The sequence below is a fragment of the Hyperolius riggenbachi genome, chromosome 2, assembly GCF_040937935.1.
Source record: "Hyperolius riggenbachi isolate aHypRig1 chromosome 2, aHypRig1.pri, whole genome shotgun sequence".
NCBI classification, from domain to species: Eukaryota; Metazoa; Chordata; class Amphibia; order Anura; family Hyperoliidae; genus Hyperolius; species Hyperolius riggenbachi.
Genome location: NC_090647.1, coordinates 71,463,452 through 71,481,887, shown reverse-complemented (window position 1 = coordinate 71,481,887; position 18,436 = coordinate 71,463,452). Strand labels below are relative to the sequence as shown.

At 45.1% G+C, this 18,436-nt stretch overlaps 1 protein-coding gene across 1 annotated transcript in view; it reads right to left on the bottom strand.

Moving 5' to 3' along the window:
- The window catches only part of LOC137544796 (hydroperoxide isomerase ALOXE3-like), a 43,698-nt gene that overhangs the window by 16,743 nt on the left and 8,519 nt on the right, over positions 1–18,436 (bottom strand). The window contains exons 4-11 of the mRNA XM_068265885.1: positions 17,481–17,603; positions 10,957–11,060; positions 8,282–8,454; positions 7,989–8,135; positions 7,514–7,717; positions 3,898–3,984; positions 1,216–1,385; positions 968–1,089 (exon numbers count right to left, since the gene is read on the bottom strand). Of these exons, the coding sequence (XP_068121986.1) occupies positions 968–1,089; positions 1,216–1,385; positions 3,898–3,984; positions 7,514–7,717; positions 7,989–8,135; positions 8,282–8,454; positions 10,957–11,060; positions 17,481–17,603 (1,130 nt within the window). The remainder of the gene's footprint in view (positions 1–967; positions 1,090–1,215; positions 1,386–3,897; positions 3,985–7,513; positions 7,718–7,988; positions 8,136–8,281; positions 8,455–10,956; positions 11,061–17,480; positions 17,604–18,436) is intronic.

The following is an 18,436-nucleotide window of genomic DNA, read 5'->3' as shown; positions in this document are numbered from 1 at the left end:
GGTACTGCGATGGGGAAGAGCATAGCTCCATCATAAGCAAACATCTATATGTTAACTTTTCAAAAGACATGCCAAATATTGGACGGGGCCATGTTCGAGCCTAGATTGTTTTGTTTTGGAGCTAATTGAGGGATGTAGAGACAACTCACTGTCCACCATTATGCAAAGGGTTAGGAGCCAATGAAATTGGCTTCTTATTGAGATAAGGAGCCCTGCTGTTACTGTGACAGCAGAGAGAGCAGGCTACAGCATTGCTAAATTAGAGAGAACAACTAGAATGACATGAGCAAGTGGCAGGGAAGTTGAAATCTAAACCCTGGCAGGGATAAATGGACACAAATAGGGCATAGATTTCATCTAGCCTTGTCCAAAACAGGTTAGACTAAATGCTTTCTCTTATAGTTAATTACTGTCTGAGGAAGTTTCAGTTAAAGTACATTCTACTTGCAGTTACTTCAAGTATCAAGGGTGTCTTTATACTTGCCTGGGGCTTCTTCCAGCCCCATGAGGCTGTTGGGCTCCCTCGCCATCTTCTCCGGTTGCTTTATTATCTTCAAATTCTCTCCGGTAATCCTGCTGGACGTGCTCTTCTGCGCATGTGCAGCTCAGCTGCGAGTGCACCCCGTTCCTCTCCCATAGTCGGGAGCGTTCATCAGGCAAAGAATGCTCCAGGGCTTGGGAGTGCAGCAGGGACACGCATTGCCAAGGCTGTGCATGCGCAGGAGCACATGACTGGCCACGACTGACCACGACTGACCAGATTACTGGAGAGGATTAGAAGATAATGGAGCGAGCAGAGAGGGCGGCGAGTAAGCCCACAAGCCTTATGGGACTGGAAAAAGCCCCAGGCAAGTATAAATACAGCCCTGATGGCCATCTCAGGTACACTTTAAAATAATGAACATTTGATAATAAGGATATAATACATATTAATATATAATTATTTCTCACATTACCTCCCCCTTACCTGAAGTTTTACTTTCCTGAAATCCATAAGTGAAGATCTCTGCCACCCAAGCCTGAAGTTCTGGATCTCCTCTGACCATCTCATCACTCGTATAATAGTGATTTACAACACTGGACACAAAGCTAAACGGTGAAAGGAACAGATTAGAGTGTGTAGTAGATATTTACACCATGCCATAACATTTGCAACATACCGTATATGTCAAATGGCACCCAAATGCTTATTAGGTAAGGCACATAGATCTATACCTTTCTATAGCTGCCCAGATCTTCATTCCATCATCTCTGTACAGGTAATTAGGCACAGTCTCCAGTCCTCTGGCCTGGATATCATCAGGATGGCAGAGACTGCTGTAGGTCGCCTCTTCCATGGCTTTCTTTAGAAGAATTCCAATCCCAATAGAGTCAAGTGATGTAGCCTGATGTAATAAAAAATAGAATCATCCCAAAGTATGGAACAGAGGCAAATGGCATCCAGTTATCTAACCAAACCAATTCAGAATTCGTACTTTATCAGCTCTGAGAGAGCAGACTAGTGAAAATCCCGAGCAATAAAAAAAGAACAGAGAAGCATTATGTAAGCATTTTTTCCCAGCGTAAAAAGGAAAACATGTTCTATGTGCCTCAGTACTGCTATTATGCACAACATTATATTATAGCACATTGCTCTGTGTAGTTTTCCTTCTTAAAGCAAAAGGTATTTGTGATAAAGCTAGGTCCACACTAGACACAGTTGCAGGAGGGACACTGCAGTCCGGATCAGGGGAAGATTAGGGGAAGTACCACTGTACTGCAAACTGATGAAAGTGCATCAGTTTTGCATCAGTTTCCGTTCAGTTTTTCCCTGACAGAAAACGTCTCTATGATTAGGAAGGAGTGGGAGGATTTTTTTGGGCCAATCATAAAGCTCAGGCTATCCGTTTTCACATCAGTTTTTTGCCTGTGGAGCTGGAGATGCGTTTCCTCATTGCTTTTCACTACCCCTGCGTGTATCCGTGGTCCTGATCCGTTGCATGAAAATGCAGCAGGTCCGGACCTTCCGTTCAGGTTTTGAAAACGGGTCCCCGCAAACGCAGACGGATCCGTTTTTTACTTGGGTGAGGCTGGCTGCTATTTTGAACATTAGTATCCGGGACTCCGTTTTTCATCAGGTTTGAAAAACGCAGCCACGGATACGTTTCCGGACCTAATGTGGACCAGGCCTAATTCAGATTTAAGTGAGCAACTGTCGTTTCCCATAATGCATCACTCATGAAGAAATAATGCATCACTCCTGAAATGATCTCATTATGCCCCTGAATTATTGCAAATACCGTCTGTTTTAAGAATCCAAATTACACTGAGCGTTACTGTTTAGTAGGAAAGTTTTTTAGTCTCTTAGTCCCCTACACTTTCCTAGTGGTTCTAGGTCACCCAGAGCTGCTTGGGGGTGGGGGGGAGGAGAGAGTGAGAGAGAGAGAGAGAGAGAGAGAGAGGGAGAGGGAGAGGGAGAGGGAGAGAGGGAAAGAGAGAGAGAGAATATAGAGAATATAGGTCTATCCCTGTCCCTAGCCTGTTTTTGTGTCTGTTCTACAACTTCTATATCTTTACCTACACTTTCCTAGTGGTTCTAGGTCACCCAGAGCTGCTTGGAGAGAGAGAGATAAGAGAGAGAGAGAGAGAATATGTAGATCTATCCCTATCCCTGTCCCTAGCCTGTTTTTGTGTCTGTTCTACAACTTCAATATCTTTACCGTACTGTGGTTTGTGAAAATGCATTCCATATTCTTGATGTTTATATAAAGTTTATATAAAGCAGAAGTATATTGTTTCTTTTTATGCTGTAGCTTGCCTTGTGCTGCTTAGCATTGAATTGAGATGCTTAACCAGCCTGGCGGTATGGACGAGCTCAGCTCGTCCATCACCGCCGGAGGCTGCCGCTCAGGCCCTGCTGGGCCGATTTGCATGAAATAAAGTGCAGCACACGCAGCCGGCACTTTGCCAGCCGCGTGTGCTGCCCGATCGCCGCCGCTCTGCGGCGATTCGCCGCGAGCAGCGGCGAAAGAGGGTCCCCCCAGCCGCCCGAGCCCTGCGCAGCCGGAACAAATAGTTCCGGCCAGCGCTAAGGGCTGGATCGGAGGCGGCAGACGTCAGGACGTCGGCTGACGTCGATGACGTCACTCCGCTCGTCGCTATGGCGACGATCTAAGCAAAACAAGGAAGGCCGCTCATTGCGGCCTTCCTTGTTTATTCTGGGCGCCGGAGGCGATCGGAAGAACGCCTCCGGAGCGCCATCTAGTGGGCATTCATGCAGCCAACTTTCAGTTGGCTGCATGAAATAGTTTTTTTTTTATTAAAAAAAAACCCTCCCGCAGCCTCCCTGGCGATCTTATCAGAACGCCAGGGTGGTTAAAGGATACCTGAGGTGAAATGTGATATGATGAAATAGACATGTGTATGTACAGTGCCTAGCACACAAATAACTATGATGTGTTCCTCTTTTTCTTTCGCTGCCTGAAAGAGTTAAATATGAAGTATGTAAGTGGCTGACTCAGTCCTGACTCAGACAGGACGTGACTACAGTGTGACCCTCACTGACAAGACATTCCAACCTTAAAACACTTTCCTAGCAGAAAATGGCTTCTGAGGGCGGGAAAGAGATAAAAAGGATCAATAGTTCATACATTTTAGCTCTGGCATACTTCAATGAGTGTTACATTGAGCAAAAACAATAAAACAGTTAAAACCTAAAAAGCATATTTAAACATAAAATAAAACTGTGGAATATCTTAAAAACTCATTTTTAGAAGAAGGAAGATAGATACAATTGTTTATTTCATTCGTTTATTTTTGCCTCGGGTATACTTTAAGGAATTTCTACAGTGATAAAACAAATTTTGTCATTGGCACTAATTAAGTCTGTGCTTTAATGATTTAATAATATCAGATTACCTGGTCGAAAAAAGCTCCAGGACCAAACAACTTGATTCTGGCAATGGCGTTTATCTCAAGTGTGTAGCGAGAGTGTGGAATGACCAGCTGATAAGAGATGAATAGACTAGATTTACAATAATATTATATGTACAGCAACACCAACAGTGCCAGTTCTGGCAGACTCTTTGCTGCCTGAGGCAAACCGGTTTGGATGTACCCCCACCCCACCCCCAATTTGGAATGATCGCACAGCACCCAATAATTTGCACTGCATGTTATAGCCACGGTGCGACTAAAATAAAAACCCATCCTCATTATAGGTGTATAGGTGTCCCCAGTATAGGTAGCCAGGCATAGGTGCCTGCAGTATAGGTTAGCCAGGTGTAAGTGCCCCCAGTATAGGTTAGCCAGCTGTAAGTGCCCCCAGTATAGATAGCCAGGCATAGGTGCATGCAGTATAGGTAGCCAGGCATAGGGGCATGCAGTATAGGTTAGCCAGGTGTAAGTGCCCCCAGTATAGGTTAGCCAGGTGTAAGTGCCCCCAGTATAGATAGCCAGGCATAGGTGCATGCAGTATAGGTAGCCAGGCATAGGTGCATGCAGTATAGGTAGCCAGGCATAGGTGCCCGCAGTATAGGTTAGCCAGGCATACGTGCCCGCAGTATAGGTAGCCAGGTGTAAGTGCCCCCAGTATAGGTAGCCAGGCATAGGTGAACCCAGTATAGGTAGCCAGGTATGCACCCCTCTCCTCCACCACATTGTCCCTTGGCCCTCGCTGCATGCCGTCCCACCCCTTGGTTTGCAAGTAACTCGGTTTAAGAGCACTTTGCATGACAAGCACAATTTTGCATCAAATTTTGTTTTGATAAGCAAGCAATGTCTTGATATACAAGCAGTTTTGATGATGTGACGCACGTATACATTCTGTTACATGTGTCATGTCATCACAACTGAACTGATGTTTCTTCTCCATTTAACACTGCAGAATTGTACATATTCTGAGTGTAGAGACCGGACAATGTCACATTTCCCTGCAATCCTCAAAAGTATTCAAAAGCAACTGTCATATAAGGTCCTCGGTAAAGCCACACAAAAATAAGGTTGGGGTGAGCCACTAGATTGTAATGATACTGTTAGTTATAATAAAAGTATTTTTTTACACACTATGGGCTTGATTCACAAAAAGTTTTCGCACAAAAATTCGCGTTTGCGCGCGAAAACGTTATCGATTCGTGAGAAAATTTGAGATAGCGCGCAATGCGAAAATTCGCGCGAAAACGGCCATGCTAACAGTTAGCACTCTTTTGTGAATCAAGCCCTATGGGCTCGATTCACAAAGCGGTGCTAACCTAGTTAGAGACTTTAGGCATGATAACCATTGCACCACGCTGGTGAAAAGCCAGTTTAGGCGTGATAAGTTTAGGTGTGATAAGTTTAGGCATGATAAGTTTAGATAAGTTTAGATCGCTTGCAAAGTCCCGCACGCAAAGCAGCGCCATTAAACTTTATACGAAGTGCACCAGACTTTGTTAGCGCAAAACTTTTGATCAGCTGTGCAATGCGGTGCTAACCCAGTTGGTGCTTAACCACTTAACATCTCAGTCGTTTTCAGCTTATGCATCCGAGCAATGTTCACCTCCCATTCATTAGCCTATAACTTTATCACTACTTATCACAATGAACTGATCTATATCTTGTTTTTTCCGCCACCAATTAGGCTTTCTTTGGGGGGTACATTTTGCTAAGAGCCACTTTACTGTAAATGCATTTTAACAGGAAGAATAAGAAAAAAAATGAAAAAAATCATTATTTGTCAGTTTTCGGCCATTATAGTTTTAAAATAATACATGCCTCCATAATTAAAACCCACGTATTGTTATTGCCCATTTGTCACGGTTATTTCACCATTTAAATTATGTCCCTATCACAATGTATCGCGACAATATTTTATTTGGAAATAAAAGAGCATTTTTTCCGTTTTGCATACATCACTATTTACAAGCTTATAAAAAAAAAATAGAGAAAAATATTTCATCTTTACATAGATATTTAAAAAGTTTAGTCCCTTAGGTAAATATTTATGTGTTTTTGTTTTTTTTATAGTAATGTTTTTTTTGTTTTTTTTTATTAAACATTTTATGTGGGCATTTTTGAGAGGGTGGGTTTTAAAAGTGTTTTATTTGGGGAAATATTGGTGTCTTGTAATGTTTTTGGGCATTTACATGTAGTTTTACATTTTGGCCACAAGATGGCAATCTCGATTTTTTTTACATGACGTCACTCTAAGCGTACAATGTACGCTTAGAGGGACACAGCTTCAGAAAGAGCGAAGCTTCCGAGAGAAGCTGTCGCTTTTTCAGCGGGGGAGAGGAATCAATGATCGGGCTCCCCAGCCCGATACATTGATTCCGTGGCTACCGACTCCGCGGCCGGGAGTGCGCGTGCACGCGCGCGATCGGCCGCGGGAGCGCGCGGGGGCGCGCCTGTCCTCCTTGACGTTTTTATACGTCAAGGAGGACAAAGTGGTTAAACTTATCATGCCTAAACTTATCACACCTAAACTTATCACACCTAAACTTATCACACCTAAACTTATCATGCCTAAACTGAGTTTAGGCATGATAAAGGGCTTTTCACCAGCCTGCTAACTGTTAGCACCGCTTTGTGAATCAGGCCCTATATACGCTACGGTACTTTGTATTAAATATTTTCTATAACTGTTTTTGGGTTGTGGAACGAATCTAATCTAGTTTCCATTAGTTCTTATTCACTTTGATATGCAGTAAGAGTGCTTTGGACTACAATCATGTGGGCAGCACATTGGCATGGTGGTTACCATGTTTGGTTTGAGTCCCAGCCAGGGCATTATCTGTACAGAGTTTGTATGTACTCCCCATGTGTGCATGGGTTTCCTCCAGGCACCGGTTTCCTTCCACATCCCAAAAACGTACAGATAAGTTAATTGGCTTTTCCTTAAATTTGCCCTAGACTATGATACATACACTACGCAATATAAAGATATAACTATGGTAGGGATTAGATTGTGAGCCCCTCTGAGGGACAGTCAAGTGACAAAACAAACCCTGTACAGTGCTGCAGGAGATGTCAATGCTATATAAATACTAAATAGTAATAATGCTTGAAAACCAAAACTCCACTGGACATACAGTCCTGGGTAAGGATAGGTAATAATTGTATTTATTCCTTCCTGTGTGGATTTCATGTTCGTTTAACAAAACTGAGCTATGATCAGATGTTCAGGTAACTGAGCTGAAGATTGAGGATCAGACTATGGGCCTGATTCACAAAGCGGTGATAACTCAGTTATCACGCCTAAAAGACTTTAGGCATGATAAGCTTTGCACCGCTGAGTTAGCACCGATTTGTGCTTATTATCGCGCAAAGTCCAGCGCGCAAAGTTTTTCGCGTGCAAACGCGCCCCCGCGCGCGCAGAGTCCCATAGGGCTTAATGGGCGCTGCGCGCGAAGCGCGGTGCGCTTTGCGCGCGGAAAATTCGCGCGAGTTTCTTCTTATCATGCCTAAACTGAGTTTAGGCGTGATAAAGGGCTTTTCACTGGCGTGCAAACACTTTGCACCGCTTTGTGAATCAGGCCCTATGACTGAGGGTCTTTACCTTGTACACTGGATGGCTCATTGGAAGTTGTCTGTTGGTGGCAATGCTAAAGACCTCAGCGAACAGATGGGCTCGAAGAATATGAGAAACCACCTCATGAACCAGGGTCTCAGAGTTACGCACCCACATTTTTGCCAATAACCAGTCATATAAACCATCGCTGGGCAAGAAGATTGGAGAATTGTCTCCTGGAGATTGAGACAGCTGGAGAAAAAAAAATAAGGAAAGAAACATATTAGCTGTGACCTAGAGATGCAGCCTTTTATTATGGTAATTCTGGGTAGCCAGCCAGCCCAGGTGAGTCTCACTGCAGATGAATTCTCTGCAGGAGTTTCAAGGACTCCTGGTGAGGGGGAAGGGCTAGACCTGGGGTAGGGGTAGACCCAGGAGGGGGGGGGGGGTGTCTGGTAGCTGGGAACACTGATACTCGGGACCCACTGAGCCTAGAACTGGCACTGCCTACACCCCTAATTACCTGGATGGCAATGGGGACAAGCTGGTCCTGAGGATTTTTCCAAAGCAGACACAGGGGGGCTGCAAGGTACTGCTGTTTACCATTTACTGACTTATTTGCAGGGAGGCCATCAAGAATCTTGTAATCCGCCAGGAAGATGTTGCCACTCTGCACGACAGGGGAGTCAGATTACTTCTCAATACAATACCAAAGAACTAGTTAAAATCTGAATGTTACATCGGCTATATTTCACATTACAAACTGTTATAATACTTATTTCTGTGCTTAGTAAATAGATGTTAAACAATTTTGACCTTCATTTCATTCTGAAGACTGGTGCTGGTCCCCAAGGAAAAAGCCACCATGCTGTCATCAACTGGGAAGTTCTCCGGAATCTGGAGACATTTCTTGATCAGCGTTGGGTTATTGCCATTCAGATATTGGTATCCAAAGAAAGAATCTTCCTTCCACATCTTCGCCACAAATTCTGTAACCAGATACAGTAATGGTCAATTAGCAGCCGGACAGTGGCTAAATGGCTAGTCTCTCACCACCCCAGCACTAGGTTTTATTCCATATCCTAACTCCCTTCCCAAAATACTATACTGTGTAGGCTGATTGGCTCCCCTGTGCCCTCCACAAACTGTGCTGGACTTAAGAAGAAACAGTAGACTATAACTATGGTAGGAAGTCTTGATTTAAATCATTTTTTAAATGTCTGGAATGATCTCCACTAGCAAAAGAAAGATACTAGCAAGTGACTTTTAAAAACTGTTTTCACAACTGGTTAATTAGCGCATTTAGTTAAACAGATTTGTACCATTTTTGGGGAGAGAGGGGGTGAGAGTTACTAGTCTTACTACTAGAACTTACTAGTATGTTTTTGTGATGGATTAAACCCACATAAAAACAGGAGAACATATACAGCAAACTCACTACAGATAGTGTCCAGGCTGGGATTTGAGCCGGCTGGGTACCCGTGTTACAGGAGATACTTTAGTAGGGCCCACAGTTCACAGTGGGATTTAAATAGCGGTTATTGGTAAAGGGGAACAGGTGTTTCCCAAGCCAATGGAAGCGGCTGTAATGAATGGACATGACCCCATTCAGAGGTCATGTTCATTCATAATAATGAAAGTAAAAATAACATTAAAAAATATATATCAAACACTTCCTGATGGTAGCCCATCTAGTGGCAAAAAACTAAAAATGCAGTCAGGATACATCCAAATAATATATTGGATCCATACATTGTACTAGGAACATAATTTAAATGGTGTTATAGGTGGGACTCATGGGCAAGTTATTATTATTTAGTACTGACATCTTCCACAGCACTGTACAGAGTAAATTGTTTTCTCACTTACGGTACCTGTCCCTCAGAGGGGCTCACAATCTAATCCCTACCATAGTTATATGTCTATGTATGTATCATGTAATGCATGTATCGTAGCCTAGGGCCAATTTTTAGGGGGAAGCCAATTAACTTATCTGTATGTTTTTGGGATGTGGGAGGAAACCAGAGTGCCTAGATGAAACCGAGGAAGACCAGACCAGAACATACAAACTCCTTGCAGATTTTTGACCTGGCTGGGATTCGAACCAGGGTTCCCAGATGATCTTACCAACACTAGGGGTTACTCTTCCAATGCAGTCAGTAATAAAGGGGTACATGCCATAAGAAAAATGTTTAGAAACACGGCTCTACCCCACCATGACACCCCAGCTCCTCCAAGAGTTGGTTAGTGACAGGACTATTATAAAACAATGCAGTTATAATAATATTCTGTACATAAGCTCCATTATTAACCACTTCCCAACTGAGGGGTTTTATCCCCTGACCACCAGAGCAATTTTCACCTTTCAGCGCTCCTTCCATTCATTCGTCTATAATTTTATCATTACTTATCGCAATGAAATGAACTATATCTTGTTTTTTTCACCACCAATTAGGCTTTCTTTAGGTGGGACATTATGCCAAGAATAATTTTATTCTAAATGTGTTTTAATGGGAAAGGATGAAAAAATGTGGGAAAAAATTTATTATTTTTCAGTTTTCGGCCTTTATAGTTTTTAAATAATGCATGCTACTGTAATTAAAACCCATTAAATGTATATGCCTATTTATCCCAGTTATAAAACCGTTTAAATTATGTCCCTATCACAATGTTTGCCGCCAATATTTTAATTGGAAATAAAGGTGCATTTTTTTCAGTTTTGCGTCCATCCCTAATTACAAGCCCATAGTTTATAAAGTAACAGTGTTATACCCTCTTGACATAAATATTTAAAAAGTTCAGTCCCTAAGGTAACTATTTATGTATTTTTTTTAAATTGTAAATTTTTTATTTTTTTTTAATTACAAAAAAAAAAAAATTGGGGAGTGTGGGAGGTAAGGAGTTAATTTTTTGTGTAAAACTAGTTTATTTGTGTGTAAAAAATGCTTAGGGTGTAGTTTTACTATTTGGCCACAAGATGGCAACAGTAACTTTTTGTTTCATGCGACCTGCAAGCGTCCTTCCGGATGCTTGCAGGAAGTAGAAAGAGGCTGGGAGTTTGTTATTGCTCACAATGATCGCGCTGCTCAGCCGAGCGGCAGCGGATCATTGCGGGGCTTAGATCAACGAATGGGAATGGATTTTCCCGTTCATTGATCTCCGGGCGAGCGGGCGGCGGCGTGTTTACTAGCGGCGGGCGGCGTGTTTACGAGCGGGAGCGCGGGCAGCGGCAGGAGTGCGCAAAGTACGGATTTCTCCGTCCCTGGGGGTTAAAGGATGGAAAAAGGGACGGAGAAATCCGTACGGGCGGGGGTAAAGTGGTTAAGCCTTAGAACACTGCAATTCATACACGTAATGGCTTTTTCTCAAAAATATTAGCAGACTGCTGAGGGAACAAATATGGTAGCCTCTATTTCCTTCTCACTTTGGGATTGCTTGACATTATCACATTTCTATGCATACTCATCTCTGGAAGTGCAGATGTAACATACCTGAATTATTTGTTCTCCTTATAAAAGCCACAAGCTTGATGTCCTCTAAGTCACTCCATGAGTCCATGCAGGTCAAGAATCCATCGGCCATCATCTCATGTGATCTGTCAGGTGAAAGGCAAACTGTAGCACTAATGCAATCTAGAAAACCTACCCTATACGTTTCTCGTTAAAAATAGTCTTTTAGGATCAATCTTAAATGAGAGCGTGCAGACATAGGACTGCTTAATGCTGAATACTCACCTAACAATGCAGGAAGATGGATCACAGTGATGTCCCCCAATGACGAGCATTCCCCGATCCATCTTCCTGACGGTGGGTATATGCAACATCACATGCATGATGTCACATGACTGGCTGAACAAGACTTCCAGCGATTGTGGTACTTTGTGCGGGAGTCGTCTAAGATCTTAAAGATTTTATCCGCCGTGAGGGTCATTGCTGCAAGGCGTCACCAATTGTCTTTCTTGTAATCACGTGCCTGTACCCACGTCACTAAATTGCAGAAACGATCGTGCATAAAAAAAATCAGATCACCTTTTCCTTGCTCATCTCTTCCTGGTTCTAGAGCAGGAGAGTCAAACTCAAATACAAAGTGAGCCAAAATTGAGCTCTGGGACCAAGTCATGGGCCACCCTCTATGTCTAGTGGCCACCTCTCTCCCTTATAAAGTTCGCTGGTGTCTAATAGCCCCGCTCCATCCCCTATACAGTTCCCTCATGTGCAATGGTCCTTCCTCCCTCATCTATACAATTCCCTGATGTTTATTGGTCCTCCCTCCCCTATACAGTTTTATGGTGTTTAGTGGTCCCTTCCTTCCCCTATACAGTTCCCTGGTGTCTAGTAGAGATGGCCTGAACAATTTGCCGAGCTGGTAGTCCGCGTGGACTTCAGCTATCCACGCCCGAGGCGGGTAACATGTCGCGTGTCGACCCGCCCCTTATACCTCATCATTGGGCTAAACTTTGACCCTCTACAACACGGTCAGCAAACACATGGCAGCCAATCAGGCTGCACTCCCTCCTGGACCCCTGCCCCTTCTATCAAAATGCAGCAGCGCCGGCCATGTTCTCAGTCTGCTGATGCTGCTATAGTGAGAGGAAGGGAGAGGTTGCTGGAGAGATAGGGAAAGCGTTAGTTAGGCTCTTATTAGCTTGCTCCTCGCTGAAATTTGTTGCTGAAAGCACCCCAAAAAAAAGCTGTGCTTAGCTTTCAACTGTATCTGTTATTGATATCTGTGTAGGTTACACACTGCATACAGGCCACTGTCAGTTGCTGGCCCTTGTAGTTCTACTATACTCTTCTAACTATTGCAAGCAAGCCAGCACACTATCATAAGCTAAGTACACAGCCCTGTGATACACACACACAGCTGCTGTGTATTTGACACTGATTGTGTGCCTCTTTGCGACTACACACACTGTCTACCACTAGTATTCAATATTGTTAGTTCTACTGCGCATACCCCCAATATGGAAAAAATAACAGGCAGAGGCAGGCCACCCCGAAGGTCTTTTCGAGGCCATGCTGGCATGATTTCGTCTGGCCCTCAACCAAAGTACAGTGTTCAGAAGGCATGTACCCTCAACCCCCAAGATTGTCAGGACGTAGTTGACTATTTAACACAGAACACCCCATCTTCCTCAGCTTCCGCATGGAACCGTGACATGTTTTCCTCCTCCTGCTCTGATTCAGGCACACCACAACTACTTAACACTCAGCCAGCAGTCACCACCGCTGCTACTAGCCCAACAGCATATCACATCAGATGTCGCAGGAGTTATTCACACATGTTTGTGGGGAATTTACTGATTCACAACCATTACTGTTACAAGATGAAGGCGCTGAGGATGTTACACCACCTCATATGTGTGAGTTAGGCGTCACTATGGACATAAGGTGTGAGGATGATAATGAAGTACCTGTTGTTGGTGCAGTTTTGAAGGTGTCTGATACAAGCGAAGCTGTGGATGATGATGATGATGATGATTATGGCATGGATGTCACGTGGGATCCCAGAAGACAAGATGAAATGGGGGACAGTTCAGAGGGACACGAGTTGCTGTAAGAAGCAGGAGGAGCTCGTCGGAAACAGCTCGTGGCAGTGTCCGGTGGCATGTATCGTCACCTAGGGACAGCCACCCAACACGCCCTTCAACGTCGGCTGCTGCCACCACCACCAAAATGCCGTCATCCCAGAGCTCACCAGTGTGGATTTTTTTTGGTTTCTCTGCCTCAGATTACAGCGATGCCATCTGTACTATCTGCCACCAAAAACCGAGTCGTGGAAAAAGCAACACCCACCTAGGGACATCAGCCTTACGAAGGCACTTGATGAAGAAGCACAAACACCAATGGGTTGAGCACATGAGGAAAAGCAGCACACACACGCAAAGCCAGCCTCCGCCCCCTCTTCCTCTTCCTGGTCCAGCAACTTCAGCCACTTTATCCTCTGCTGCCCTTGCACCTTCACAGCCGCCCCCTCCTCCACTCCACCTCTCACCTTGAGCGGTTCATGCTCCTCTGCCCACAGCAGCCAGGTGTCCATTAAGGAAATATTTGAGCGGAAGAAGCCAATGTCTGCCAGTCACCCCCTTGCCCGGCGTCTGACAGCTGGTTTGGCGGAACTTCTAGCCCATCAGCTGGTGGACTCTGGTGGACTCTGAAGCCTTTCGATAATTTGTGCCGATTGGGACACCGCAGTGGAAGATACCTGGCCGCAATTATTTTTCCAAAAAGGTGATACCCAAACTGTACTATGATGTGAAAGGGCAAGTGGTGTCATCTCTGGCACACAGCGTTGGGTCAAGGGTCCATCTGACCACGGATGCCTGGTCTGCAAAGCAGGGTCAGGGCAGGTATATTACTTATACGGCACATTGGGTAAGCCTGGTGCCCGCTGGCAAGCAGGGAGTATGTGGCTGTGCAGCGGACCTAGTTGTGACACCTCCACGGCTTGCAGGCAGGCCTGCTGCCACCTCCTCTCCTTCTCCTACTCCTCCTACTACATCCTCTTCGCTGTCATCCTCAAGGTACAGCTTCAGGCCATCAATACTATCCTGATGTGTTCACTCTCACTCGCTGATGAAAGATTGCACAGAAGCTGCGGGTCAGGCAAGAATTTATGTTAACCCCACACAACAAAGCCGGTCAATCACTGAACGGGAACTCCGGCCGGCATCATGGTAGATCCATTCCGATCACCATCACATTTTTCTGGGGAATAATAAATCGTCCACTTCCCACTCCATCTTGGTACACTACAATCTTCACTGGCAGCGCATGATTTACCTTGTAGTACTTCTGGACGGCCATCACTACACAAACATTGCCACCGAGAGGACTGACATTTTATGTCCTGAGAGTGACAACTAATGACAACTAGGGATGGCCCGAACCGTTCGCAGGCGAACCTCTATTGGGCTGCAACCACTTCCGGTTCGCTATGACCCGGAGTAGTACGGCTGCGCTGGGCAGGCGGTGCGCGTCTTTGATCGCGCGCATGTTGCCAGCCACTCTCTGCGCTTGAGCGTGACATCAATGATGACGTCACGCACATGCGCGGAAAGTGCCCGTCAACAGGAGCGCGATCAAGGACGTGCATCGCCGGGCCAGCGCAGCCATACTACTCCGGGTCATAGCGACCTGGAACTAGTACAGGGTGAGATGTTCGCCGGCGAACGGTTCGGGAACCGTTCGCTTACAACTCTAATGACAACCCTTTGTGGCTGTTTGCGGCAGTGCGTTAAACAGTGAGTTTGGTCTGTCAGTGTGAAGCAGTACACTACTTACACTACCTGATCCATGTATACACATGCAAGATGTTTTAAAACACTTTATGCCTCCAATTTAGGAATGCAATGTGATTTCTGCCCTTTAGGGATTATAACCCTACTCTGCGTCAAAAATGTAATTTTTCCAGGGACTTTTGGTATAAATCCCCCTCTGGCATGCCCCCTCCTGGAGTTAGATGCCCTGAAACAACTTTTCCATCACTGTTGTGGCCAGAAACAGTCTTTGTAGGATTTAAAATTCGCCTGCCCATTGAAGTCTATGGCGGTTCGCCGATTCACTCGAACTCGAAATTATTCGGAAGTTTGCCCAAAATCTGTGGTTCGAGCCATCTCCAGTGTCTAGTGCTGTCCCCCTCCCCATATGGCTGCCCTGGTGATTTAGAGCTTACTCTTACTCTCCAATATAGTTTCTGTAGTGGTCTAGAGTGGGTCAAACATAATGAAAAGTGGAGAAACCACCTGAGGGCCAAATCTGATGGCTCCAAGGGCCAGATTTGGCCCACAGGCCGGAGTTTGACATGTATGCTTTAGAGCAGGGGTCTCAAACTCAATTTACCTGGGGGCCGCCGCAGGAGGCAAAGTCAGGATGACGCTGGGCCGCATAAGGGATTTCACAAAAAAAAGTCCTCAAATGTCATTATTAACAGTTTTAATTATTTCTTCTGAACATGAAGTGTCCTACCTTATAGTTCGCTTCAGTGCTCCCATTACAAGTAATCCGCCGTGTCCCCGCCGCAAAACGAGGGCTGCAGAGCCCCCAAATCGCCCGGGGGGTAATCCGTCGGCATTTCCTGGAAGGGGCAGAGCTTTCAGCTTCAGCTCTGCCCCTCCTGACGTCAATCACGCCGGATCGCCGCCTCTGCCCGCCCCTCTTACTCTTCTTTCACAGAGAGGGGCGGGGAGAGGTTGGCAATCCGTGCGGCGATTCACGTCAGGAGGGGCAGAGCTACAGCTGGAAGCTCTGCCCCTCAGTGCAGACGTGGATATTTGCCCGGGGGATTTGGGGGCTCTGTAGCCCTCGTTTAGTGGCGGGGATGCGGCGGATTACTTGGGAGCACTGAAGTGAGCTATAAGGTAAAATAGTTCGCTTCCGTGTCTCTTTTGTTTTTGCCGGCGCGGGCCACAAAATATTGTACCGAGGGCCGCAAATGGCCCGTGGGCCGCGAGTTTGAGACCCCTGCTTTAGAGGAAGGTCTGTGGGCTGGGCTTCACTTCATCACCCTCCGAAGAACAAGGAAGGAAAGGAGTAGAACCTCACCCATCCCACCTGGCACTACTGAACAAACTCGGTTCATAGACCTATGGGTAGCAACATTCAAACAAGAATTAAATTCCAGGTCTTTATTTGTAACTGAAAGCCCAGGAAATCTGACAGAAATATGAAAAGTATATTTATAGGCATCCAAATCCAGTAAATATTTGGAATTTTATTTCTACCATTCTTTTCTATTACACAGCCTGAATAGGAACGCCACTAAAACAGGAATAGGAACTCCAATAAAAACGGCAAAATGCATACAAATTGACTTTAACGTTGGGTACAGGCAGGTCCTAAACTCATACCACCCAACTTTTTGAGATAAGAAAGAGGGCACTTACACCACACACCTGCCACACCCTAATCATGCCCTGGACACACCCCAAATCACACATGTTATAAAGATTTCATGAGAAAATATGTTATTTTTTATTCAAACCACACTGGTCCTTTCTATCCTGGTTCCTTTTCCTCAATATTAACATTTGAAAATAAGAAATATATCAATTTAAAAGATGGGAATAAAGTTTACAGTCAATTATTCACATTTTCAACAGAAAAAAACAAACAAACATATTTACATAGATCTTCTCTACATGAGTCCGGGAAGAGGGACAAATGTGGAAGAAAGAGGGGCAGAGGGACAGGGTTCCCAAAGAGGGACTGTCCCTCCAAAAGAGAGCCAGTTGAGAGATATGTAAACTGGTTCATAAATTATGAGCTAACATGCCCCCTATTTTTCACAAGAATCCCAATTTTTGGTAAAACATCTCAAAATACCACACAATTTATGACCTAATTTACCGCATGAGGTAAATCCTGGAAAAGGAAGATCCGCACCAGTCCAGGGTTCCAAACTTTATTTAGGACATATCCGATATACAAACATGGATAAAAGCATCAATTAGCTGACATGTTTCGAGCCGTCCTGGCTCTTAATAATAGCTATGATTAAGAGCCAGGACGGCTCGAAACATGTCAGCTAATTGATGCTTTTATCCATGTTTGTATTTTGGATATGTCCTAAATAAAGTTTGGAACCCTGGACTGGTGCGGATCTTCCTTTTCCTGTACTTCTGTGGGCCTGCTGACCTGGTCGTGCACAGTCTCAGGGTCCTGTGGGCTGTAGCAGTGTCCACACACCTTTCTGCATGAGGTAAACCCTGTGGTAAATTATGACCAAAATCCACCAGAATAGCAAACTGCTTTTACCGCATGCTTCTGCTTGGTCACTCTCACAGCCTGAGGGCCCATCTTGCAACGGTTATAAAACAAGTGTGGGCATCATAATCTTCATACCCATAACATGATCTGGAGGGAAGGTTGCCCCCCCCCCCCCACCTCTGAACTCCCTGCAGTCAGCTGCTCCCCTGTTGTTATGCCCTTGGTTCTACATGCTTCATGTCTGAGTGCAATGGAAAACAAACACACACGACAACTAGCCAGATAAGATACAAGTATTCAGTTCATACGTGGTTTGTGAAGCATCTTGAAAACTTTTCTTCTTTTTGAAGGAAAACTGCTCACTAGGTGGAAGGTCCTTGACATCAGTTACATCAATGCACTGAGGAACCCCTTCTACACATGATCTCCACCTGAGAGGGACACACCACATTCAGAGTTAGTGCTATTGTCATGGTGCTGTACTTACCTACCTTCCATAACCACATACCCGAAAATTAAAAGTTGATAATAAATAAAACACAGACCCAATTTGCCCTAAAATGGCCATACTCCAACTGCCATTAAAGTCAATGGGGCTCGCCACAAACGATCGGTTTGCGAACGTTTGCAATAACGTTCACGTTTGCAAACACAAAATGACGATGTTCAGCCATCCCTAATCTTTCTATTGTGATGATTGGACAATCAGCCTTGGTGGATCAGGGTGTCCTGGAATAGTTCTCTGGTATGATATTACCAAGGGCTGGGGAGGAGAATATACTGTATTCGTTCACAAGGAACAGCAGGGTGGATGCAGCACTCACCATTGCACAAGGAACCAGAGTAATGTAGCAAGAGTGGCAAATGTACGTCTCACCTCTCCAATACAGATGGGTGGCTGCTGTGGAGCTTTCAACAATGTTCTCTGTGGCAAGGAGGAAACAGGCAGCCGAATCTGTGGTATCCTCAAGAAATAGCCAGGCACTGTCAAAAAGGTGCAACTTTAGGGTTCTTCATACGGGCAGCTGACAAGCGGTGAAGATCCCACCTGTCAGGCCAGCTGCTCTCCTGCATCAGCCAGGCGCTTGTTAGCGCTCGGTACCGGCGCTGTACAGACGCCCCCCATGCAGTGGGATCTGAGCGCTGCCACAGCCGCGCTCAGACTCGATGTTGCGTTCCTCGGCCGCCCAGTAATACCATCACGTGTTAGGGCTAGTTCACACTGGGTGCTTTTTCAGCGCTTTGCTGATCGCCGGAAATCAGC